Consider the following 24,633-nt stretch of genomic DNA (forward strand, 5'->3'; position numbering starts at 1 on the left):
TGTGACAGGGTAATGTGCCCGAGTCTGGCTTTAGTTGCAGACTGGACTAGGTGCCCTGGAGGGTCAGAGAAGAGGTTCGTGAAACAGGTGGCCTGGGGTGTCCGTGCCGGACAGCATGGTAGCGCTAGGAACTCGTGGTATCCACCATCTGCTCCAACATCTGAGTACTATTAAGGGCCAGACAGAACACCTGAGACCTCCAAGACAGAGCCTCAGGGCCATCCTGCAACAGGAGCACCATGTGGAGAGAAAAGAACAGTGGACCCTTCACTTATGCGCAAAGGCTGTGCCCAAGTGTACTGGTGTGACCTACAGGCTTGCTTATTGCTCCAGTATCTCTGAGCTCACTTTGCGCATGCGCACATTATAGCAGCATCGCATGTGTGACCCATTGGACTCCACATAGGACAACCCCACGCCCGTGCCCCTGGGCCTCTGTCACACATTCATGCTTCTTTCTGTTCCAGCCAGTCAGAGATACACATTCAAGGAGTTGGGCATAACCGGCTGTACCTATGGCCCAGCGAAATGAAGCCATAGGCCATCAGCTGACAGGAAAGCAACTGTGACCTTAGGAGGAGGCAGGCTAGGCCCTATGACGCAGAGTACGCGGTCTGGAGTGCGCATGCGTGAATGCTACTCAGCCAATCAGAGAGCGTTGTATTGGAATGTGGGCCTAAACTAGGCATGATTGGCCTCTGAGGGGAGGGCGGCTCTCTGGGGAGCCGAGGGGCCTAGGTGGGTTACTGCTTTTGGCAGGACTTCCTGGGGTGCTGCTCCAGGGCTGGTTGAGCAGCATCAGGAAAAACTAAAGGCTTTGTGGCAGGACTGTGGGATCACCAAGTGAGAGGTTCCAGGAGAGACACTGAGGTGACTTCCAGAGCTTGGATTCATTCCGGAATGGGAGAAGCACCAGGGCCAAGAGTAAAACAGGGAGGTGAGGGCCGCACGGCCCTGTAAGAGTGGGTAGGGCTGTTAGTGGGCTGGGAGAGGGCGTGGGAGCTTTACACATCTGTAGCACCATGTGGGTTTTTTGTTTGTTTGTTTTTTTGGTGTGTGTGTGCGTGTGCATGTGTGTGTCCGTGTGCATGTGTGTGTGTGGATGTGTCCTTTTCTGTCCATGTGTGCATGTGTGTGTGCACACACGCGCATGCCCGCGCATGTGTTTTGAAGCAGTGGAGTCCTGACTAGACACCTGGGTCCTCGTGTGATGCGTCCGTAGGCAATACCTTGACAGGCTGCCTAGTCTCAAGGGGAAGGGGATCTCTGGGCACTTCGCACAAGCACACGCAAAGACAGCATTGGCACAAGTTGGGAATGGGTGGCTGATGGACAGGCCTCACCCCTTTGGGAGTGTGTTTAGGCAACCTCAGGCATGCCTGCATAGTGGTGTTCTTGCTACTCAGAGATCCTGGAGGTGAGGCCTCTGTTTGAGGGGCAGAGAAGGAGCCTCTCAGAGCAAATGCCTTGGAAGTGTGGTCACTTGGGTGAATGACAGGGTATCATCAGATTCAGTCTAGAGCCCCTGATGGTGAGAAAGCGGGGTCAGCTGGCATGCACAGCCCTTTGTGGATGAGAGTGGGATCTTGAGGTGAAAGGGTCCAGGTTTATCTGTGCTGTGACATTTGGAAGACTCTCTTCCACCTGGTAGTGAACGAGACCACCCTGGGCAGTGGAGGAAAAGGGGTCCAGAGGGTTGCAGGATTGAAGAGAGCTGAGTGTGAGAGTGGTGTGTAGAAGAGGACCTGATGGCCTTCCATCTATGCTCCTTGCAGCCGACTGGAGTCCTCAGTGGACACCTGGGCCCTGCTTATATGCAGCCATGGGCCTTGCCTCAGCAGAAGTCCCCGTGTGAAGGGGAGGGGGGATGGATGCGCCCCTTCACCAACCAGCAGCTTCTGCATCCAAATCCCACAGGTGCCAGTTTAGGCCACTTCATCCTGGGAGTCTCTGCCTTTCCAGCCTTTCAGAGAGAGGTGCACTTGGAGGTGGGTCCTAGATGGGTATGGCTGACCATCCTCTGAGAAGAAGGAGCTCCCAGGGCAGGAGAGTATCCTGGGGGGCAGGGTGATTGGCTACCGGGAAACTCTGTTCTGTTGCTCACCAGGTAGGACAGGGATCAGAGAAGAAACTTAGCTCACGCATTAGGGAAGTGAGATCACAAAGAGGCATGTCCAAGGCAAACCTTTGATGTGATACCAGGGGCTTCGCTTCCAAATGGGACTGGACAAGGCCCCAGAAGCCGAGGCTAGGGACAGGTCATGAGGGCTGCAGGGGTTGGGAAGGGTAAGTGGAACAGCTTCTGGGCTGGGGAATGTGGCCCTGTTGACTGAGTAGACCCCAGTGAGACTCCAGCATTAGGTGCCTCGTTTTATGGGGGCATGGCCCAAGATTTCCCCTTCTGAGGGCTGGGAAAGCAGCAGAAGTTACTGATCAAGGGAGGTAGTGAGTTGGGGAGCTCCAAGTTCAGATAAAGAAATGGGATGACAGGCCAGGACACTGGTGACATCCTCTTGCCCTCTCACTGCACCTGTACAATGCCAAGACTGCTGCCCACACCCTGTGGAGTCCTGGTCCCTGTTCCCATTGCCACCCTGTAATCCCTCCCGGTGTCTGAAGCTCCAGGCATCCTTTCTAGCCCAAGAAGATTCTGGCCAGGATGGACACTGACAGCGCCGAGATACATTCAAGGCTGAATCCAAATCTCCCATCAGATGACACCCAGAACCCAGATGCAGTCGCTCCAGGTAACAGAACAAAACAGAAACAGATGGGCTCCTGTAGGGCTGCGTCCACCCCAGGGGACATCCTAAAATCTCTCAGAAGGTGGAACACTGAGTGGTTACGCTGCATGGACATTTGTCGGAATAGCAGGAGCTTCCAGATGCTGATAAGGTTTTCTCAAGCTTGTTTGTGGATTTAGATTCCCCTACCTGACATCCCCACTGCACAGGAACCCTGCAAGGCTCATAAGGCAGCTCTTTCTAGTCAACATGCCTCTCTGGGACTCCCTGGGTCCCAGGGACCGCCTGGAAGGTGTGTACAGGTGCCTGTACAAGCTGCTCCCAGAGTCGGAGCTATTTAGAGGAGTGTGTTTGTGTGTGTGTTTGTGGGCTTGTGTGAGTGTGTGTGTGTGTGAGTGTGCGTGTTTATGTGAGTGTGTCTGTGTGAGTGTGATGATTGTGTGCATGATTTCTTTAAAAAATGGCAGTAACCATTGGTGGCTATGAGTTCGAGGAAACCCTATAGTGAAGCTGTTTCCTTTAGGGGATGATGAGAACAGCACACTTCATCTGAAAATATCTTCCCCTTTCTCTTTAATACAGCCAATGAAGAAGTCGTTGTCCTTGATGTCAGTAGGGAGGACTTTCCTTCCTCGGGAACAGAAGGGCAACAGGCCAGGTGATACTTAAAAAAAAATTCATAAAATACATTTAGAAAAGTCAGGCTGGAGAGATGGCTCAGTGGAAGAGTGCTGGATGTACAGAAACTACACCCTGAGTTCATATCCACAGCACCCAAACACACCTTTCAGGCCCAGAGCGTGAGGTGTGGCAGAGGCAGGAGGGTTGCAGGTGCTTCCTCACCGCCAGGCAGCCCAACAGTATAAACTGAGACATGAAGAAAGAAAGAAAGAAAGAAAGAAAGAAAGAAAGAAAGAAAGAAAGAAAGAAAGAAAGAGAGAGATGCAGCAGTAAGTGAGGTGTGTGCATGCCATGAGTGTGCTGGGCCCATGGAACTCAAGGGCCCCAAAACACTCACCCTGCAGTCAGCCAGTCAGATGTTCAGTGTGGTACAAAATGATAATCCCATGCCCGCAGCAGGAGGCAAGTCCTGTCAGAGAACTTGTCTGACAGGGGTAAGGTGGAGATGGGTAGAGGAAGACACCCCACTTCTACCTCTGATGGCATCGCACGTGCGCACATGCCCTTCCCTTGCACACAAAGAGATCTAGAAAAGTCGGTGTCCACTCTTGAACCATGAACTGAATGTAGTTCGTGTGGCCCACTCCACTTCCTCCACTCACATAACCAAAGTGGCCTTCTGTACAGACTGAAGTAAAAAGTTATGTGATTTCTTTGCAGGAAGGAAATAGAAGATTTATTTGAAGAATCTGAAGGTATGTTCTAGGAGAGAGACACTAGAAATTTGAGGAAATGATTTGACCCAGTGAAGTGAAAGGCGAGCAGGTTATTACTTGGAAACAGGAAAAGTGTGTTGGCTGCCTTGTTCTCAAACACGCAGTGTCAAAGTTGTATTTCTTGCATTACCAACTCTCTAGTTGTAAATATTCATTTTTGGTTGGAAGAACATGGCAGCTGCAGTGTAAAAACTCTTACTGCCTTGCTGTGAGATATTTACACCTCGGATGAGCTAATCTGTCTTCCAGGAGTTTATTCACCCGAGGGATACATCTGTTTTTAATACCATATTTTTGCTTCACTGACCAGTTCTTTTGTGTGGGGGTGGGTTTTGAGGGCCAAGCTCTCTTAAATAGCTGCCCACTGTTTCATGTGCAACAAATAGCACGTGAAGTGGAAAGCTGAAGTCAGCACTGGTAGCCTGTGACCATTGTATGATCAGACTGAGCCTCGCTTTAAATTGCATTCAGACATTAGTCACATGAACTGTTAAAAGAATTGCAAACTGAGAATGGGCTGGGAGTGTGCAGAATTTTCTGAGGGAGAGTTACATGTAGACACTCTTCAGGACTCGGGCTAGGGATGTGGCTGGGTGGGAGAGCTCTTGCCTACTGTGCTCAAGACTCCAAGTTCCATCCTCAGTACCACAGAGCTTCCCACAGATCAATGTGGGGTCCTCCCCCTTTAAATTATCCAGGATCTCTACCTCATCCAATCTGTCTAAAAGCCTCGATGGCTACAATAATAAAGGTACTTTCGTCTCGCTGGCATTAATTACTCATCTGTGAGCCTTCAGAGATTTTTGTTAATGGACTGCTTTTGTGTTTTGCATAAAGTGGCCCAGGAGTCCCTCTGAACGTGTCCTTGAACTGAAGTGTACCTAGTACATTGATTAAGGTTATACTTTGTAGATGGGGTCTCGTAAAGAAGCTACACGGTGACTTGATACACTTTTTGTTAAGTCCCCTCCATTATGTTTTCTATGGAATATACAGACACTAAAGTGCAGCTGTCCCATTTCACATTAAGGTCATAACCAGTGAAATTCCTGGCTGAAGGAAAGGAGGCAGACAGTCTTTCCATTGACATAGTATTTCTATGTATTGATGACAAGTGTCTGTCCAGCACCACTGAGGTAGCTTTATGGGAATGTTTACGAGATTGCATTTCAATACAGGGCCCATTCAGAACTTTCTTCAAGGAAACAGAGAAAGAGTCAGAGTCATCCTCACCACGTCTTTCCAAGCCATGGAGCAGAAGGTGGAGGATGTTCTAAAACTCCACTGTGAGCAAAGGTAAAAACGTTGTGGCTTCTTGGTGCTTTGATCCCAGGCCCGTTGATGGTTCATTAGTAAGGAGGATGTCAAGAGGTCGAGGAACAGCCATGATGCCCACTGGCTCTGTTGGAAAATGTATTTGGCTTGGTTTTTCTATAGAATAGACTTCCTTTTGTCTGATAGCCTCATCGTAGTAACTGAAGTCAGCCATGTTTCCTAAGGATGAATTAAGGTGTCTGGACACACCGCAGTTGAATCAGTGTAGCAGTAAGGTAGGTTGGTGCATGGCATGCATATGTTGGGTGCAGTGAGCTTGGAACCCTCAAAGCATTCATCCCGCAGTGGATCATCAGTTCGATGCAATAGGAAGTGAAATTCTCTCACCTGAGATGTTCAGAATTCAAGAGCGGTGTTTGCCACACTTCCCTAAGGAAATCCTCACTGGTGTGAAAGTGAGGAAGACTGGGGAGGCCTCTGCAGATTCTCTGATGGTAGTGACTGTGCATCTCCATCAGACCAGTTCCTCAGAAGGAGAAAGTAAGGGAGAAGCTGTGCTTGTCAGTAAGATGGATGCTTTTGGGATACTTGGGCAATACCGATTGTAATTCGCCCAGAGTTTTCTGGCCCTAGGAACTGTGAAGTGACTTCTCTCTCAGCCAAGGGGGAGCAGATGCTGTTAGTGAAAGACCACAGAATCCACCTCATTTCCCTTTTCCCTGTCAGAATGTTAAAGGGGGAAAACACAGAGGACCTTTTCCCCATCCCTCCATCCATAGAGTTAGTGAGGGCAAGTCAGTCGGGCTTTCAATGCACTCTCTTGATGCTGTGCAGGAGTACCACACACAGTGTACACTGTTGTCTTTTATAGGCAGAAACTTTATGAAGACTATTCTCTTCAGATTATGAATTTGAATAGGAAGTTAACCACGGATACACATCAAGTCAAGAAACAGGCAGAAAATCTCGCTGTGAGTATCAGGCTTAGCTGGGAGGGAGTCCCTTGTGTCAGCATCGCCAAGTCAGGATGGAAAGAGACAGGACATGAGCTCAGGGAGACAAGCAGAGTGTTGGTTGTGGTGAGGAGAGACTTGCTTCTTTTTCTGTGGAGAGATGACTGGGTTAGGAGCCAGCATGGGGCTGGAGTGCGGGGTGGGGGGGGGGCAGGGTCTAAGTAGTCACTGCCTGGAGAGAGTGCAGGACAAGGTATGGGAGTATATCCTGAGGGGGGAGCCCTTCATGATCCAAGATGTGCAGACACCAAGGAGCAGCAGGCCCAACACAGCCTTCTGACACAGTGATCTGGGATGCAACCTGGGAGCGGTCAGTGTGGCTGTGGCAGAGCAGGTGGAGACTCAGCTTTCAGAGGCTGTGTGCAGGTCAGACCAGCCCAGTCCCAGAGGAGAAGAGGGGAAAGGCTTCAGGCCATGACGGAGAAGGAGGTGTGATGACGACTGACTCACCTTTAACCCAGAAATGGGACAGAGGTTTGGCAGGGGCAGCCACTGGACTCTGAACAGTGCTGTCCATGAGGGCTCCCTCTTCCTGGCCATAGATGGGGCTGCCCTCCTGAAGAGTCTGGCTTCCCACAGTGGGGAACCAGAGGCCGGGATACTGAAGGAGATTGGAGGCACCGTCCAGTCAGGTGGTCAGAAGCATGGCCTCTGAAATGCCACCTATTGTAGTGCACTCACAGTCCAGTCCCTTGATAGTAGTGCTGACTCAGGAAAACAATGTAGGGCCTCAGTTTCCCAGGTGTGGAAGGAGAGATACTTAAAAAGTCCTTATCTCACAGAATTAGTCCAAAAGGTTCCCTTCGATATGTATTCCTATATTGGTCCAGGACAGTATCTGCAACAAGTTTATAGAATCGATCCCTGTTAAGCATCTCACTGTTGGCTCTACTCTTGCTGGAAAAGAGTAAATGGAGTGGGCTTCTATGTGGCGGAGTGACAAAACATGGGGACACTCAAGGTAAATTCTGTACACACAGAGAGTTCACCAGATTTGGAGGCCCCTGATGGCTGAGTTTTCAAGTGTTCTAGAACTAATAGGAGTGTTTAGAATACTGTTAGGTAGGAACCCTTCCCATTACTAAGGTTATTTTGTAGTGTCAGGTGTCTCATGTACATTTGGTCATCGTGTTAACTGGAAAACTATGACAGTCGTTTCATTCCATCTGTTTTGCAGAAATAGAATACAGAATTGAGTTTCCATGAGCTTTCTGTTTTCCCCTGAATTGTTTTTTACATCTTTTACTGTCTGTTTGTAGAATATGTTTATGGAGCAACGGAAGTTGGTTCACCAATCCCTGACCCTTCAGAAGGAGAGAATGGAGGAATTTAAATCACTATGTGAACAATACTTGGAGGTCTGTTTTACATTCTGACAAAACAACCTGTACATGGGGACATTGAATATTCTGGTATTTTTTCCGTGCTTTGGTTGACGCCTTTGGAAAGTCGCCTGTAAACACCTTCCAGCATTATCCTTGTGTTCCATGTTCCCTGTAACCCTAATTATAAAATGACTTTTTAGTTTTAGGATTCATTCATGGTTAGGAGACTAATTAGAAGCAGCAACTGCTGCCTTGGTAACCTCATCCAGGGTTGTTCATATTGTAGAAGGCACCAGTGCTTTTCAGATTTTCTCATCTTGTCTCACAGTGCATGTTTCAGTGGGTAAGTATGTGCACACATGGACACACGGGTGTACTTGTCTGTGCATGTATGTGTGCAGGCCACAAGTCAACTGTGGGTACCTTCAGTCACTCTTCATCATATCTTTTATCGTTTTTATTTCCTCTGTTTTTTCTCACTATGTAGTTCTGGCTCCCCTGGGACTCACTATGTAGACCAGGCTGGGCTCAAACTCACAGAGATCACTGGCCTGCCTCTGCCCTCTGAGTGCTGGGATAAAGGCATGTACTGCTGTGCCTGGCTCCATCATATCTTTTTGAGACAGAATGGCTCAGTGGTCCTAGAGCTCGCCATTGTGGCTTGGCTGGCTGTTCTCCGGGTCCCGAGGATCTGCCTGTTGTGCTCCAGTTCTGTGTGTCACTTCGATGTGCCCCAGGTGCAGGCCTGGCTTTTAACATGTGTTCTGGGGAGCTCAAGCTGGCTTTTTATGCTTTTGGAGCCAGTTCCTTGTCCACTGAAGCTGTCTTCCCTGCCAGAGCCCACTCTGAGAGTGTCGAACAGATCCTAGATCAGGGAGTGAGAACTGAGAACTAAAAGAACAGAAATAAGAAACTGTGGCAGGACGTAGTCAGAAACACAGGATAGGCTCCAGAGGGACTGCAGTCAGTACTGCAGGATGCTTGACTATTCACCAGTTCAACGTATACACACCTGAGGCACAGGAAAACAATGCAGAGGGAGATAATGCTGACATTCTCATGGGGAAAACGGTGTAATCTCTACTGACCCTCAGCCTTGAAGCCAATTGTGATTGTAAGACCGCTCCCAGATGTAGTACCTAGTGGAAAAGTAAGTGGGAGACTGGGAGATTGTGAATCGAGAGTTGCCCTCTATAACAGGCCCGCCTTTGTAAGTTCTTCCTGAGCAAGTTAACCCGTGATGTCTGCAGGCTCATAGCTATTTACAAAAGAATTAGATACAACATTCTCTGGTTTTGTTCACACTTGATGTGAATTGGCTTGTTCAAGTTGCTGCTAAAACTTTGATCATCCAGAGTAATTAAGATGACCCAAAACAACTGAGTGGAAAGGATTCGACCCTAGCTTTCTTCTGACTGTCCCTTCGGACAGCCCACACTGCCACTGTCTGTTCCTGATGAAATATCATTCTTTTGACAACTCAGTGGCCCAGAAACTTGCTTGCCCATTCCAACGTCAAGGTCTCGGTGTTGTTCTTATTTCTAGGGTGCCCTCATCACCAGACTGTGGAAGAGGTCCTGCAAACTTTCATAATCTCTCCACTGTATTTAACAAAACCATCTAGTTATGGTGTGTGCTGTTTCTGAAAAAGGAAATGGGGGGGCGGTTGGAGACCTTGAGTTTTAATTTCATGGGTACAGTGGTCAGAGTACAGGGCAGGCTGTTCTGCCTCACAAAGAATGGCAATAAATGTTCTCTGTTTTCATTTGGTTCTGTTTGCTTTTCTTCTTGCTGTGCAGGGTGAGGGATTCCGGAGTCTCATATTTGTTAGGCAAGCACCCTTCCCCCGGGCCACCCCCCTACCTAAGACCTCGTTACTTGAACATTTACCAGCGCGTTGGGGAGTGGCAGTGTGTGCCACTTTGGTGGGCATTTTGGCCTTCACATTGTACATGGCATATGCTTGTTTTAGAGTGACCATACCATCTCCTTTACCTCCCTTGCTCCTTTATAAGTGATTCTCTTCACATTCGTAAGCCAAGGTGACCAGGGTTGATTTCTGCACATGTCTCTTCACTTTAGAAACTTGAGTTGCTGAGGGATTCTCGGGGAAATTCCGTGGCTGAAGAGCTGAGACGTCTCATAGACACCTTGGAAATGAAACTGCTGATGGTGAACGTGAGTATTGAGTCTTTCCCATACAAAGTGAGGATGGACGGGCACTATTTACTTTAAACCCATTTAATATGCCCTTGTACTTGACAGCGCCAGCAAGAGAGTGCTGCTGCTGCTCAACAGTCTCTCCTGGATCTGTTATTCTCATAATACTTTGAAGAACAAAAGCCCATATAAGGGGAGCGGAAATCAGCCTGGTGAAGCCACTTGTGGTGCGGTTTGCAGCTTCAGCAACTCCATCTTCCTGGGTTCTTCTGTTCCCAAAGGCACCCCTTTCTGTTAAAACCCAAATAAACCCAAGGATTTGTGTGACTGCAGTGCAAAGATGTCTGTTGGAAGGTCCAGCCCTCGGGTTTTAATGGCAGGTTTTCCTTGGTAGCACCATAGTTACCAGTTGGCAGTGCATTGATGCCAGTATGTTGGGTTCTCATACCTCAGGAATGCTTTTCCCAGTTAGCAGGCCCAAGAGTGTGTGGTCCATCCTTGTCATCTCCACAGAAAAATAACTGGAGAAGACACAGTCTTCCCCTTACATTCTGCTCTTAAATTTGTTCAGTCTTGGAGCCTATGGAAACAACCTTAAGCTTCCTAAGTGACTGTGCTCTGTATGCTTTAAAAGTCTGTGCCTCAAGATTGGTTAAACTGGTAGACGTCATTAAACTGCCCCGGTAAGACAGATGTGAGTGACATGATGTGAGTTTGTGAAAACATACTTTTCAAACAAACTTTTTTTTGGTTTGGTCCGTCAATTAAATGTGGTCTACTACCTAATGTCATCTGTCTGTCACATGAAGACTGGATCCTTAGCACGAATACAGATTAATTCTCCATGGTTTATAGATTTCATCCCTTTTATGGATAGGAGTAACTGAGAGTGTTTTGTTTTTCAAATTTCTTGTATATTGTAGTATGTGCACCCCAGAGATACAGAAGGTCTCCTATATGGTTAAGGTGCTTGTCCTGTGATTTCCTTCATATATACCATGGGAAATCTTTTCTTGGAAACATTTGATTTCATAAACATGACATTGTTTCAGACTTGCTGGCAACGAGTCCTTTAATTGCACCCTCTGTCTGGCATTTCACACCTCTTCAAACAAAAAAATGGCTCCTTGCCATGTAGAGGTGTGTTACCTGCGTTTCTGCATGGGTTGTCTCACTGTGTTGTGGTGTGGTGCGTGGAATCATTGAGGACAGAATGTGTTCAGCATCTCCCACTCGCTGCATGTGGACTTGCATTCCTCCACAGTGATTGAGAACTTCCCCTTTGGGATCAGCTTACTTCCTAAACTTTGCCTTATCTGGGGGAACTTCCCACAACTTCTCTCATGGTGTTCCACCCTGTTAGGAGCAGGAAGGTCCTTGCACCCATAGACCTCCAGGGAAACCAGGAACGTTAAGCAAATGAAGTTGTCTCTTAAGTGGAAAAGGTGTAAAGCCTGCCATTCCATCCAGAAATCTGGAAACTGGAGGTGATAAAAGAGCCAGGTGCTCTGAGTTAGCTAATGGGCCAGGCCATATTAAGCTCCTAAAACCAGGCCCAGAGATGGATAGTAGTCTAAATGATACTTGCAGCCTGGAGCTCACCGAGTTCCCACAGCCAGGAACTGAGATATCGAACAGTCTAAATGGCCCATATGATATCTGTGCAATCAAGGGCTCCCCCAGGCTCCTACTACCAGGACCGGAGAGATACCTAATGACCCCAAATGACCCTAAATGACCCTTATGCTATCTGTACATCCAGGGCCTCCCACAACCAGGACCTGAGATACCTAATAGTCCCAGTGACCCTTGCATTACCTGTACAGCCAGGGGGCTCCCATAAGCACATACAATGAGGATTTCAGATACCTAATAGTCTAAATGACCCTTAGATTATCCATACATCTGAGGGCTCCCCTAAGCTCCCGAGATACCTAATAACCCCAAGTGACCCTTACATTATCTGTACAAGTAGGGGCACCCCGTAGGTCTCACAACCAGGACCTGAGATAGCTAACAGTCTAAATGACCCTTAACTCATCTATATAGACAAAAGCCTCCCAACCCAAGCTCCTACAGCCAGGACTGGCGAGATCCAATAAAGACTACAAATGACCCTTAGGTTCTTTGTACAGGCAGCCCCCAAGCCACGCTCCCACAACTGGGACCAGAGATACCTAGTAGTCTCAGTGAGCCTTGCGTTATCTGTCCAGCAAGGGACATCCCAGGCTCTCATACAACCAGGAATGGGATTATACCCAACCGTCTAAATGACCCTCAAGATACATGTACATCCAGGGGCTCTTCCAAGCTCCCACAACAAGCACTGAAGATACTTAGTAGTCTAAAGGACCCCATCTGTCATCTGTACAGTCAAGGGCTCCCCCGATTTCTGGCAACCAGGACCTGAGATACCGAATAGTTTAAATGACTCTTAGATTATCTGTACAGCAAGGGGCTCCCCCTTAACTTCCCACAACAAGCATAGAAGATACCTAATAATCTAAATGACCCTTACAGTGTCTAAACAGCCTGAGCCTCCCCCTAGCTACAACAACCAGCATAAAAGATACCTAATAATCTAAGTTACCCTTAAATTATCTGTACAGCCAGGGCCTCCCCTAAGCTCTCAAAACTAAGACCAAATAAACCTTATAGCCTAAGTAACCCTTATAGCGCCTATATAGTGGGGTTCCCTAAAGCTCCCACAACCAAGACCAGACATGCCTAGCAATCTAAAATGACCCTTACATTAGCTGTACATCCAGGAGCTCCCCAAGCTCCCACAACAAGGACCAGGGATTTCCAATAGTTTACATTGCTGTTATGCTATCAGTACATCAGTACAGCCGGAGGCCCCACCCCAAGCTCCAACAACCAGGAGTGGAGATGCCTAATAGTCTAAGTGACCCTTACAGTACCTGTACAGGTAAGGGCTCCCCCAGGCTCCCATAAACAGGATCGGGGATATGTAATGGCACAAATGACCTCTAAGCTGTATCAGTGTAAGCTACACTGTATAAATGAGACCAAGACATATTTTTCCTGGGGCCCCTAAGCTAGTATGGGTAGCCTAAGCTCAGAATCCATCTTCTTGAAAGAAATGCCATGTACCCTGGGTGGAGTTTCTATGTAACTACACTTCCTTGTGTACTGGAGACTGTTACTCCAGAAAACGCTCTCCCTCAATACACAGTTTATAAATATAGTTTTTGGGTTTTCCAGGTAGGGTTTCTCTCTTTAACAGCCTTGGCTGTCCTGGACTCACTTTGTAGACAAGGCTGGCCTCGAACTCCCAGTGATCTGCCTCCCTCTGCCTCCCAAGTGCTGGGATTAAAGGTGTACACCAACACCACCCAGCTCAACCAAGTTCCTATTCTTACCTCTTTTCTGAGTGTTCCACTGCCTGCAGTGACACCTGCAGAGGCCCCCTCATTAGTCTCTCTTCTATACAAGCAAGGTGACACCCATACCTGTCATCCATAGGTGACATCACAGACAGCAAGGAAGTGGAGAGTTGGTGAATTTTACAGATCACGACCGAGAGGAAACTAATTACCCAGTTATGAAAGTGAGTTGCCAGGGTGCTGGGCACACAGCTGAGAGTCAGCCCAGAGTAGTGACAGCGCATCTGTCACACTGCACAGTGTGGACCATACGAAGAAGGGCTATAGCACATGGCCTTGCAGAGGACACAGACCAGAGCTGTATTCTTTGCTCCTCCACAGAAGGAGGTTTTCAGGGAAATGATGCCGGTGTGGAGATGTTTGGACACAGGCCGACAGTGTTAGAGGGGAGCTAACCCTTCTCATTGGGCTCCCTTCTGTGCCAGGTGGGCATGCCCTGCAACAGTGGCATGGTCCTATTAGTGCAGAAATGTAAGCAAAGCTTCCTGGGGAAAACGAAAGTGCTGGGTCAGCAGTTAAGAAGATGTCAGCTCTGTTCTGTTGTGTGCCAATCATGCCCCTTTGCTGCATTCACACTGCAAATGACCTATGATGGAAAAAAATGCATGGGCTCACTGCATTTTTATGCAAGCACAATTGGATTCTTTCAAGGCTCCTCCAAAACACACTAGAACTCCACAGCTGGTAAGGCTTCTAAGCCCTATCATTTCCAGTGTGTGTGCCTCAGCACAGACTCATCATCACATGTCAAACCAGAGGTGAGGACGTTGTGTGGGCCATAGGGGTACCCTGAATGTGGGAGGCAACAGACAATGGGAAACACAGGCCCATAGAAAGTGGGGACAAGATTCACCCTGTTGCTGTGCAGACTCACCCTTCTCCTATGCACCAAGAGTTTTGGGGTGTGAGTTGGCTGTGTCTGTGCACTTTGGTGGGGGCAACAGATTGTCTGCCTCTTCTGCGGGGGCCTCTCTTCAGACCATGACTAGAGGACCTCGCCCTACTAAGTACCAACTTTATGTGAAGCCCTAACGACCATAGCCAAGTGGTAAATGAAAACAAATTAACCTATTGTGATAAACTTTCAGTGCTTGTGACTTAGTAAGGTCACAAGCCACTGTTCACACAGGAACAGTATCAATATGATATAGTACTTTTGCAATCTTTTTCTATTCACAGTGTGTATGCACTTCATTTACTGGGAAGTACAAGTTTGCTTGTGTTTCTGTTATACTTATTGGCTAATGATTCTGCATTAGCAAGCTATTCCAGCCTCTCACTGGTGATTTTTAAATCATCGAGAATGAATATATGTGTTTCTAATACTAGTGAAAAGGAAAATTTCCTACCAAATGACAGCTTCCTTTTAAATCTCCAGCCTATTCTCATATCGCCAGTATTCTAAATTAATGTGAATATTAAAAGGACTCTGATACTAAATTTTAGTAGTGGTGAGGAGCACAAGGTTTTAGTCGTGGTCATACTGTTGACTAGGTTCATTTTAGTATTCATTCTTTGTTGTCTGTGTCTGTGTGTGTCCCTGCAGGTGCATTTGGATTACTGTGGATGGCATTACCCTGGAATTGTAGTTGCAGGTGATTATGAGCCACTTGAAGTGGGTGCTGAAAACCAAATGCAGGTCTCCTGCAAGCATTGTAACCACTCTTCATTTCTGAGCCATCTTCCCAGTTCTAAACTATCTTTGATGTATATGTGTATGTGTGAATATATATATATATATCTTCACCCTCTGCCCCCACTTTCTACTCCCACCTCCTACCCAAAGGAAAAGCTAGCAAAACCCTCCTGTGGGTCACCCAGCAGCAATCCCACGCCCTGTGTATCTTCACTAGGAACAACTGACCCTCCTCCTTGATGTTCCACTCATAACACCTTCCCAAAGATAAAGCCAGGGACACTGGCCTGTTTGTCACCCAGTAGCACTTGGATGCTGCGTTCTACTAGGCCTACCCCACCCTTTGTCAGCAATCCGCCTGTGGGTCACACAGAAGCCCTGCCACCCAAAGTGTAAGTTCAGGAAGCCCTACCTCATGCTCAGAACCCCACCTTCCACTCCAAACAACTGCCCAAAGGAAAAGCTAGGGAAACCAGCCTGTGGGCCACCCAGCAGCTCTCCCACCCCCCAGTGTTCCTTCGCCTAGCCGTACCTCACCCTCGAGCTCCCACCTTTCACAACTAACTCCTGGCCAAAGGAAAAGCTTTGGAAAGCAGCCTGTGGGTCACCCAGTAGCACTTCCACCTCCTGTGTTCCTTCAACTAGGCCCACTGCACCCTCCTTCCCAAGTATCACCCTCACACCCACACCCACACCCACACCACCCCCGTGTCCTTCCCGTCCCCTAAGGAACAACCAGGGAAGCAAGGCCATGCTTTTCTCAAACTAAAGCTTTAATAAGAACACAGATGGGAGATGCAAGCGACCAGGGTATCCAGGTACGCAGGGCTGTCTGTGCGAAAGGTTGAGTGGGATGAACTGATGGAGTGGGATGGGTAGATGGGGCAGGCAGATGAGTTGGTAGGGAACTCAGAGCCAGGTGACATCAAAGGCAGTAGCAGCAGCAGCGAAGGTGTCAAAGGGCAACTGAGGCAGAGGCTCGTAGCTAACGACTACTGCGGCCCGTGCAACTCCTGTGGGCCTCAGGCAGGGCCACCTAGGAGATCGTGATGGACTGGAACAGTCGGCTGAGCAGTGCGTTGTTGTAACAGTGGCCTCCAGCAGCTCCGGGGTGATGAGCCTCTGGGCGCCTCTGCGTTGGGCCTCTTATCTTGCCTGCTCCAGCCGACTGCGGACCAGGAACTCCAGGACGGTGGTCAGGAAGATGGGCGCCATTGCACTCAGCTGCGGGCCATGGCTGCCCTCCTGAAGATGGTGCTCCACCAGGCTCACAGACAAGGTCAGCTCGGCTCTGGAGGTGCGGGAGCTACGAGACGAAGACCCTCGATGGCTGCTCTGCGTGGTCCTGGGCATGCTGGCCTCTTAGTGAGACCTCACAGGCCGGCTGGGCTCCACCTGGCTGCGCTAGGCTGGCCTGTGGGCTGTGGGCCTCGAGGGACCACAGGCGGAGGGACCTGGATGGGCGGAGGGACCCGGATGGATGCCAAGGCCCAACGGTCCTCCTCTGCTGGTGGCTCTTCCTAATGACCTGTTTCTCATTGGTCGCAGCCCGCTCCCTCGCTCCAGCTGATGACATGGGACGGCTCCTGGCCTGCCCTCGCTAGGGGTACCTAGGTCCCCTTGACACCTCTGTCGCCTTCTAGAAAATAAGATGGGGGGGCGGGCGGGGGCAACCTGGGCAGGGGCAACCCAGTGGTGCGCTGGAGAACCAATCCTTAGCCACTCCTGGCTTGTATGGTACTTTCAGCGCCCCTACCCATGAAGCCTGTGCTCCCTTTCCCTCGCCCCAGTACCCCTGGCACCACTGTAGCCCTGAGGGCGTTTTCCCTGTTTTGTGTGTAGAGACTCAAACTCAGTGCCCCAAGCAAGTGTCCCACACCAAGCTACAGCTTTGCGGGTCTCCAGTGCCCCATAGCCACTAATCTGCTTTCTGCCACGTCAGCTCATGTCGCAGGCGGACAGGCCCTGGAGGTGGAATCACTCTGTAATGGGTAGCCTCTTCTGCGTACCCGTGTCTGCCCCTTTCACTTGGTGTCCTGGATTCAACACGTTTCCCTCAAACTACACAAGTTTCTTGGGGCTCCCCCACGCTGTCGCTTGAACCAGTGCTCCTCCATTCCTTTCTACAGCCGAATAATAGTATACACGGGTCACTTTACTTACTCCCTCATCTAACAATCGACCCTGGGGTGACCTCCTCCACCTTTGGAGAACAGCACCAAGATTTATTTCCCTGTCTGCTTAGGGGAAAAGAGAGCTTCATAGCTACCGAACTGCCAAAAGAATATTTTCAAAAAAGTGTATCAGTGGGGAAAAAAAGTGGCAGTGGTGTTGTCCAGTAGTGGACGCGTGGCATGATGTGGAGGAAGGGAACTCCTGTGGTGGTTGTCGCTTTCACAGAAGTTACAATTATCTGGGAGGTGGTGGCCCCTCTGGGCCTCTCTCTGTGTGTGGGCAGCTTTCTAGATTATGTTAGCTGATGTGAGCATACTTCCTGCCCACTGTGGGTGACACTGTTACCTAATAAAATATATTTTAAAAAAAGAGTGGCGGATGACATCCTAGTACAAGCATGAATGCATTCATCACTCTTTTCTCCTGGCTGAGAACACAACGTCATCAGCTACTTCAAACTCCCCATACAAAGCACTTGCAACATGGTGGACTATAGTGGTAAGCGGAAATGAATCCTTCTGAAAATTGCTTTTCTCTGGGTATCATATCCCAGAGATGGGGAAATCACTTAGAAAGTAACCCAAGGAATTGTAGCCTTCTCACAGGCTATGTCCCACCATGAGGAGAACTCTCTGAAAATAATTTCAGAAAAGGAACATCTGCAATCATATGCACATTGATTTTGACAGACTTTTCATGAAGGAGTTTATCAGAACATACCCTACTTTAAATTAGCTGTTGTTCATACATGTGTTTCTATCTGTACTTTAGCGCGCTTATTTATTTATTTATTTAGTTAGTTAGTTAGGGTTTTTCCAGTCATGGTTTTTCTGTGTAACAGCCTTGGCTGTCCTGGACTTACTTTGTAGACCAGGCTGGACTCGAACTCACTGTGATGCTCCTGCTTCTGCCTCCAGAGTGCTGGGATTAAAGGCGTGTGCCACCACTGCCAGGCTTAGTGCTGTTCTTTAAAACTCTACTTTATTTGGGGTGTTTAGGCCTTAACTTCCCTTCCAACCTCCCACTGCTAAATAGGAAAGAGGAGGTTAGTTGGGAGTGGGGGCCACTTTTACTTCTCCCAGCAGTTTAGGGTTGAATTGTCTCTGGGGCTGTACCAATCTCTGCCACAGCAGACACAGCCAGCCAGCAATCTCCTCCAGGTGGCTGCACCCGAAGCATTTCTGCTTAGAGGCCTGTCTGCTCCAAACCACCATACCTTCTGTCCATCTCTGGTCTCTTCAAACTGCTACAGGCCATAGGTCAATACCACATGCCTCACCAGGCTCTCTCTGGGCTCTCATTTATATCCCCAGAGCCTTAAACCATGTCCCTCTCCGTGCAGCCGGAGGAAGGCCTTACCAGCTGGGCTAAAGCCGCTCTCCCCAGAAGACATTTAGCAGCTTTGGGCAAATTGAAGCTCAAACTGAAATCCTACACCTGGGAATAAAAACATACTTACATAACACAACTGAGTTTACAAAGAAAACCAAAACTCCCACTACAATGTACCAAGAATTTAAAAATAAGGAATTGCTTTTACTTCATTTTGAACTATCACAGTTCATCCAAATGACTAACCAGAACTTGAACAAAGCATGTAATAACTTGAAAGAGGGAGTGTGCATTATTACATTCTTATGCAAATATTTATAAGCCTGCACCTGGTAGAGATCTCCCTGCTTGAGAAGAACTTGCCAAGATGCACAACAGTAGCTAATTCCCATTTTACAAATTCTCTTGTCTTTTCCTTAATTTTTCATGGTGCGATACACTTGGGCCCTATCTTCCAACTTCTAAAAATGCAGTCCATCACAGTTTAGTTATACAAAAATGAAATATACTCAGCAAGTATAGGATGTGTAAATTTTCTATCTCATGTTGAACAACAACAACAACAAAAATGGTATTGTACAATGAAGGCCTATCATTTGAAAGCCTCATTGGAGGCTAGTGAGACACCTTATTGTTTAAGGGCACTTATCTCTCTTGCACAGGACCTGGGTTCATTTCCAAGCAAAACACAGATATACATGAAATAAAAATTAATAATTCTTTTTTAAAAGTCTCTCTCTCTCTCTCTCTCTCTCTCTCTCTCTCTCTCTCTCTCTCTCTCTCTTTCATTGCGTGCTTCAAATCTTTCCAGTACACCAATTACTGTTTTAAATGTCACCCTTTTATATAGAACAGTGATCTATGGTTTGGGTTTCAAATGGGTGCATTTATTATGTACATAGCAAACAAAAGTTATATGTATGTATGTATGTATGTATGTATGTATGTATGTATGTATGTATGTATATGAAGGCCAGAAGACAGGCTCAGTTCCCCTGGAGCTTAAGTTACAGGTGGCTGTGAATTACCCAAGGTGGGTGATGGTGGCTGAGCTTGGGTCTTCTGGCACAACAGCAAATTATTTCAACCATCCCCTGGCACAAGCACAGGTCCTGGCAGGCAAGGTGTCTGGAAGATGTTGTCACTGGGTGTCTTCTGTTACCATAACACACCTCCATTTTTAATTTCAGGCAGCATGTGAGATGTATTATTGAACATGATTTGGTAGTGTATAGGACACCATCACAGTGGAAGCCTTCAGAGTACAAGGCCCACCACTTGTCCAGGGTACCACTTTGACTGATTATATACTAGACACCATAGACATCAGAGAGGAGCCACATCTCAGTGACCACTGTCTTCATATTGATCTGTTTTCAACTCAGGGAAGCCCCAAATCTCTGAGATAGGGATCTGGGGCCTTGGCAGAGAACTCAATAAGGAGGACCAGGCCAGGTACTTGGGAGGGAGGAGCTTTAAAACGTGACTTACCTTCTTCTGGCAGCCAGAGAGCTTGAACGTGCCTTGCTTTGTACCTAGGGCCTCAATCCTGTGTTCCTTATTCTGAAGCAGGAGTCAGGTGGATCCAGGTGGCAGCAGGCTGAGGTGTTGCTGTCTTGACATGCCCTCCCCCTCCTGACAGATGCTGCCATATTGGTGTGCCTATGGTGGCACAGGCTGGGGTGAGAACGAGGGGCCACCGCTTTCACAGCTCTTGGGGCACACTGCTCAGGGAATACAAAAGTAAGTTGGAAAGCAATTTCCTTTTGTTAAAAAAATAAAAAAGGAAAACCAAGGTCTCAAAGCAGATCCGGGTGGGGTGAGGATGGGGTGAGGGTGGGGAGGACAAGAAGACAACTTGACTGCTCCTCCTTAGCAGAGGTCCAACTTTCCAGTCTGGTCCTAATTGGGAAAGTGAAACAAGAATGGAGAGGAGTGGGAGAGAATGCACAATTAGACATGATTGATTCTTTAAACATTTCAGGAATCCCAGGATGCTCACCTGCGATGAATGCTTTTCCAACAAGAAGTACCAAAAGGTGCTCTGTGTAAAGATGGGTACAGGAGGAAGCAGACACAGTCATTAAGTCTGTTTGTTAGGAGAGAAATGACTGATGCTCTCACAGGACTCATGGAGGCCTGATGGACCAGACATGCTTGCCCATGTGCCTCCAAGGCCCACCATACACATGCACAAATGACCAGTCTGGCTCAAAGGCTTTCTCCTGTTGTCAGAGTTTCCTGGAAACTGTGTCATCAAGCCGTTTTCAGCTGGGGAGAGGAAAATGTATGTCTCTGGTGGACCACAGCTGCATCACTCTGTTGGAAGTGCCCTGCTCTCTGAGATTGCAGTCATCTCAGTCAGGATAGGCACTCTGAGCTTGGTGTTAGGTGCAGGACTCCCTCTCCCCAGCAGGGCCTCTGGCTCTCTGCCTCACTCCACCTGGAGAGTGTCTTTAGACATAGATACCCCTGACCACATTTCACATATGGCCCTTGACACAGCTCCCTGCCAACTCTCCCTTCCCCTAGCTTGTAACATAATTAGGTATGGTGTTCCCGCTTATAGGATAGGAACGTGCTGCCAAATGCAAATCAAGCATCCTTAAAGTGCCTAATTTCAACCAATCATGTACACCTATGCTGGAAGTGCTAACACACACACACACACACACACACACACACACACATCGCATCCATCAATTCCCCAAGGACTGAATAGCCTTTCTTCTCCCTGAATAAAGTTGAACTAGCTCCCTGAAGCAGTTCCCAGAGTGGTCATTGTCCATCAGGCTCATGGCATCAAGAACTCTGCTCCTTGCTTTCTGTTCCCCCTGCCTTCATGGGCTGATGGCTAACAGACCCCCAGGGAAGAGGAGAACTACACCATCCAATAGTCACTTTATGGCACTGGCCCTCGGCATCCCATTCAGCAACCTTCTATTAGATGGGAGAGCAGAGGCCAGCAAGCAGCAAGTCCAAGTACAGAGGCATGTATGTGGTGGTAGAGGTCGGTTTCTGGGTTTAAATGCAGTTTTACTCCACCTCTTCAGTGGCCCTGGTTGCTTTGGGGGTGAGCTCAGTTCACAGGAACTACCCGAACCCTGGGAATTGCATTGTTTTTTAACATGGGGCAGTTTGGGGGATATCCACCACAGCTTCACCAGTGGGCTGGTTTGTATGAGATGTGCCCCATACTCTCTGGCATTTGAATACTTGGTCCACCCGTTCCTGGATGTTAGAATGCCCTGGTTGCAGAAAACAAGAAGTTCCCCAAGACCTGCCATTGCCATTCTGGAGATATGTTCGATTGCATCTGTCTCTCCAGGCTGGGGCAGGCAGGGCGTCGGCCTGGACTGCCTGGTTTAGGAAAACTGTCTCAGGAAGAGGAGATCATAAATTTCTCAGGCATGCCCCCCAACAGCTGCATCAATTTCCTCTTACACGAGAAACCTCTCACCCATTCCCAGAAGAACTCTGACCAGCTCCCTCCCCTTGGCACAACTTCCATCCCAGAAACTTGCACCCTCATGCTGGGCTGATGAATGCTGTCAGGGTCCTCTGTTCAGGTCAGACTTTGGTCTCTTTCCTGCCCTCTTTTTCTTTACTTTGCACCGTGAAATCAAACCGTGGCTGTTTGGAGAGGCTTAGATTAGTCCTCGCTGGAGAAAGGAGGTCTTGAGGCTTGAAAGGACTCACTCCATTTGGAGTTTTTTTTCTCTTGACTTCCTGTTTCCAGTTTGAGAGGGGAGTCCTCAGGTCCAGCTTCCAGCTGTAGTTGCCATGTCTATCACCCTCTTTTCCTGCCACTGTGCACTCTAATCCCCCTGGAATCTTAAACCCCAAGTAAACTCTTTCTTCTCTACTGCTGCCTTGGTCATGGCATTGTATTGCAGCAATATACACACCTTGACTAAGGCCACCTGGTACAAGACCTGAATTGAATGGTCTCCCCCCAGGAATGGGAGTGATTTCAGGGGTGCAACTGTATACTTGGGAAGGCGGACTTTAACTGGATGTGAACTTCGTCCCCCTAAAAGTAGAAATTACTGAGAGTACTCTGTTGGATAAGTGTGGCGAAGATGTGTGACTGAATATAAGGGACTCCATGATAAGGGTCCAGCAGTGGCAGTCAGAGATGGTCTTTATCCACAGCCCCTGGGGAAGAGAAAATGCATTGCGAGGCTCACCTGTCAGCCATAGGTTATGCATGCAAGCAAGCATGGATGAGCCACTGCACTCATTTGGCCATGCTGCGCCTGCCTTGCATGTGACCACTCCCTTTCAGCAAAAACAACAAGTGGGGTGGGGTCGGGAACACCAACCTTGAAATGGCTGGGACTAAACTAACTAGCTGTGACTGCTCTCTGAGGGGAAGGAAGCTCCCAATGGTGTGGTGGGTTAGGTTCTCCTAGGTGAGCAAGTGGGTGAAAAGGGCATCCCCTGGTAGGGTGAGTCAAGAAGAGTAATGCGTGGACCACAACCCTTGGGGGATGATGGCAGGGATCCCAAGGTGACTGGCCTGAGGGGGCCTGTGACAGGGTAATGTGCCCAAGTCTGGCTTTAGTTGCAGACTGGACTAGGTGCCCTGGAGGGTCAGAGAAGAGGTTCGTGAAACAGGTGGCTTGGGGTGTCCGTGCTGGACAGCATGGTAGCACTAGGAACTCGTGGTATCCACCATCTGCTCCAACATCTGAGTACTATTAAGGGCCAGACAGAACACCCGAGACCTCCAAGACAGAGCCTCAGGGCCATCCTGCAACAGGAGCACCATGTGGAGAGAAAAGAACAGTGGACCCTTAACTTATGCGCAAAGGCTGTGTCCAAGTGTACTGGTGTGACCTTGCTCCAGTATCTGCTGAGCTCTCTTCACATGCGCATATTATAGCTTTGTGCATGAGTGACCCATTGGATGCCCAACTGTACCACCTCACACCCATGCCCCAGGGCCTCTGTCACACATTCATTCTTCTTCCTGGTCCAGTCCTGGTGTTGGAGACACGAAGAAGAGCTAGAGGGAGATAGTGGTGACTGGATATGACCAAATTGCATTGTACCAATATATAAAACTTTCAAAGAATTATAAAATATACCTAAAAATAAGTTTAAAACCTGGTACCATAATACAGAAACAGTTATTCCTCCCACAACAGGGGATAGCAAGGGTCTTATATCATAGTGCTGTTTGGAGAGGTGAGTTGCATGGGTTACAAGTCATTAGGTCTTTGGTATATTTGATTCCATTGCATAAAGAACAGCATTTTGTATTACAAACAAATACAATTATAGTAATAAATGATTGTGAAAAGAAAAGGTTTTCTTTTGAATTTACGTGAGAATCAACCCTCCATTGTGAATGCCTGGTCCAAAAAGCAAGTAAACAAAAAACCATACTAGGTTTTCATGAGTTTTCTATATCTCATTTCTATGAATTTCTTCTCACTACTTAACTTTTCTTTAATTCCAGCACCCAATAAACTTTGTCAAGAACATCTGCTTTACTTAACAGTATAACCAATTATATTTGAAATAGTTCTTTTGTTAAAAAAAAAGTGTATTACTAATTTATATCAGGGTCACATCACCAAGACATAGAATAAGACCTTCCTCTGTCTTTCCTCCTATAGGCACATCAATTCCAATATCAATTCACACAGGAAAATACTTTCACAAGACCTAAGGACATTAAGTGAAAGAGTATAGCATAAAAATCAGGAAGGAAGAAGAAAGGAAGGACAACTTCACATTATGTGCCTTCCCTGTACTCAATCCCAGAAGTTATAGCCTGGAGAGATACCTTCTACGTAGAGAGAGAGAGGAAAGTAAGCACTGGAGATTACCCCAAACTTCAGATCAAAATTGACGCAGTCCCTCACATAAGAACAACACTTGCAGGTTATTTTTTTTTTAAATCAGCAACTGTTTAATTCTGAAAGGTAGCTAGGGTCTCAAGAGAAATAATCATCTTTGGGCCTTGTTGTTAGTTGATAAGTTTTTGGCTGATAAAAGTTTTTATTTTTTTAAGTTTTCTTGTGAAACGTCAAGAAAACTATCATGTTGGAAGTTTTCTTTAGTGTTTCCTTTTATCTGTGGAAGGCATTACAACATAGACATTTGCAATGTCATCATAGCGATATTTGGTCTTCAGTGCTGTGTCTATTACCCGTAA

At 47.8% G+C, this 24,633-nt stretch overlaps 1 protein-coding gene across 1 annotated transcript; it reads left to right on the forward strand.

The window, feature by feature from the left end:
* The first annotated feature begins 732 nt into the window (after positions 1-732).
* LOC311601423 (X-linked lymphocyte-regulated protein 3C-like) lies at positions 733-10,253 on the forward strand. The gene is made up of 10 exons (XM_084788881.1): positions 733-870; positions 1,918-1,988; positions 2,620-2,747; positions 3,327-3,402; positions 4,086-4,120; positions 5,320-5,437; positions 6,288-6,387; positions 7,689-7,787; positions 9,837-9,932; positions 10,020-10,253. The coding sequence occupies exons 3-10, from the start codon at positions 2,660-2,662 to the stop codon at positions 10,077-10,079; spliced, it is 672 nt and encodes a 223-aa protein (XP_084645007.1). The 5' UTR covers positions 733-870; positions 1,918-1,988; positions 2,620-2,659; the 3' UTR covers positions 10,080-10,253.
* Positions 10,254-24,633: the final 14,380 nt, after the last annotated feature.

Source organism: Acomys minous (assembly GCF_964271855.1).
Source record: "Acomys minous genome assembly, chromosome: 7".
NCBI classification, from domain to species: Eukaryota; Metazoa; Chordata; class Mammalia; order Rodentia; family Muridae; genus Acomys; species Acomys minous.

Coding starts and splice junctions, on each gene's coding strand:
- LOC311601423 (XM_084788881.1), top strand. CDS start 2,660: ATGGACACTGACAGCGCCGAGATACATTCAAGGCTGAATCCAAATCTC. Junction 6,388..7,688: donor AACAGGCAGAAAATCTCGCT/GTGAGTATCAGG, acceptor GTCTGTTTGTAG/AATATGTTTATGGAGCAACG. Junction 9,933..10,019: donor TGAAACTGCTGATGGTGAAC/GTGAGTATTGAG, acceptor TGTACTTGACAG/CGCCAGCAAGAGAGTGCTGC.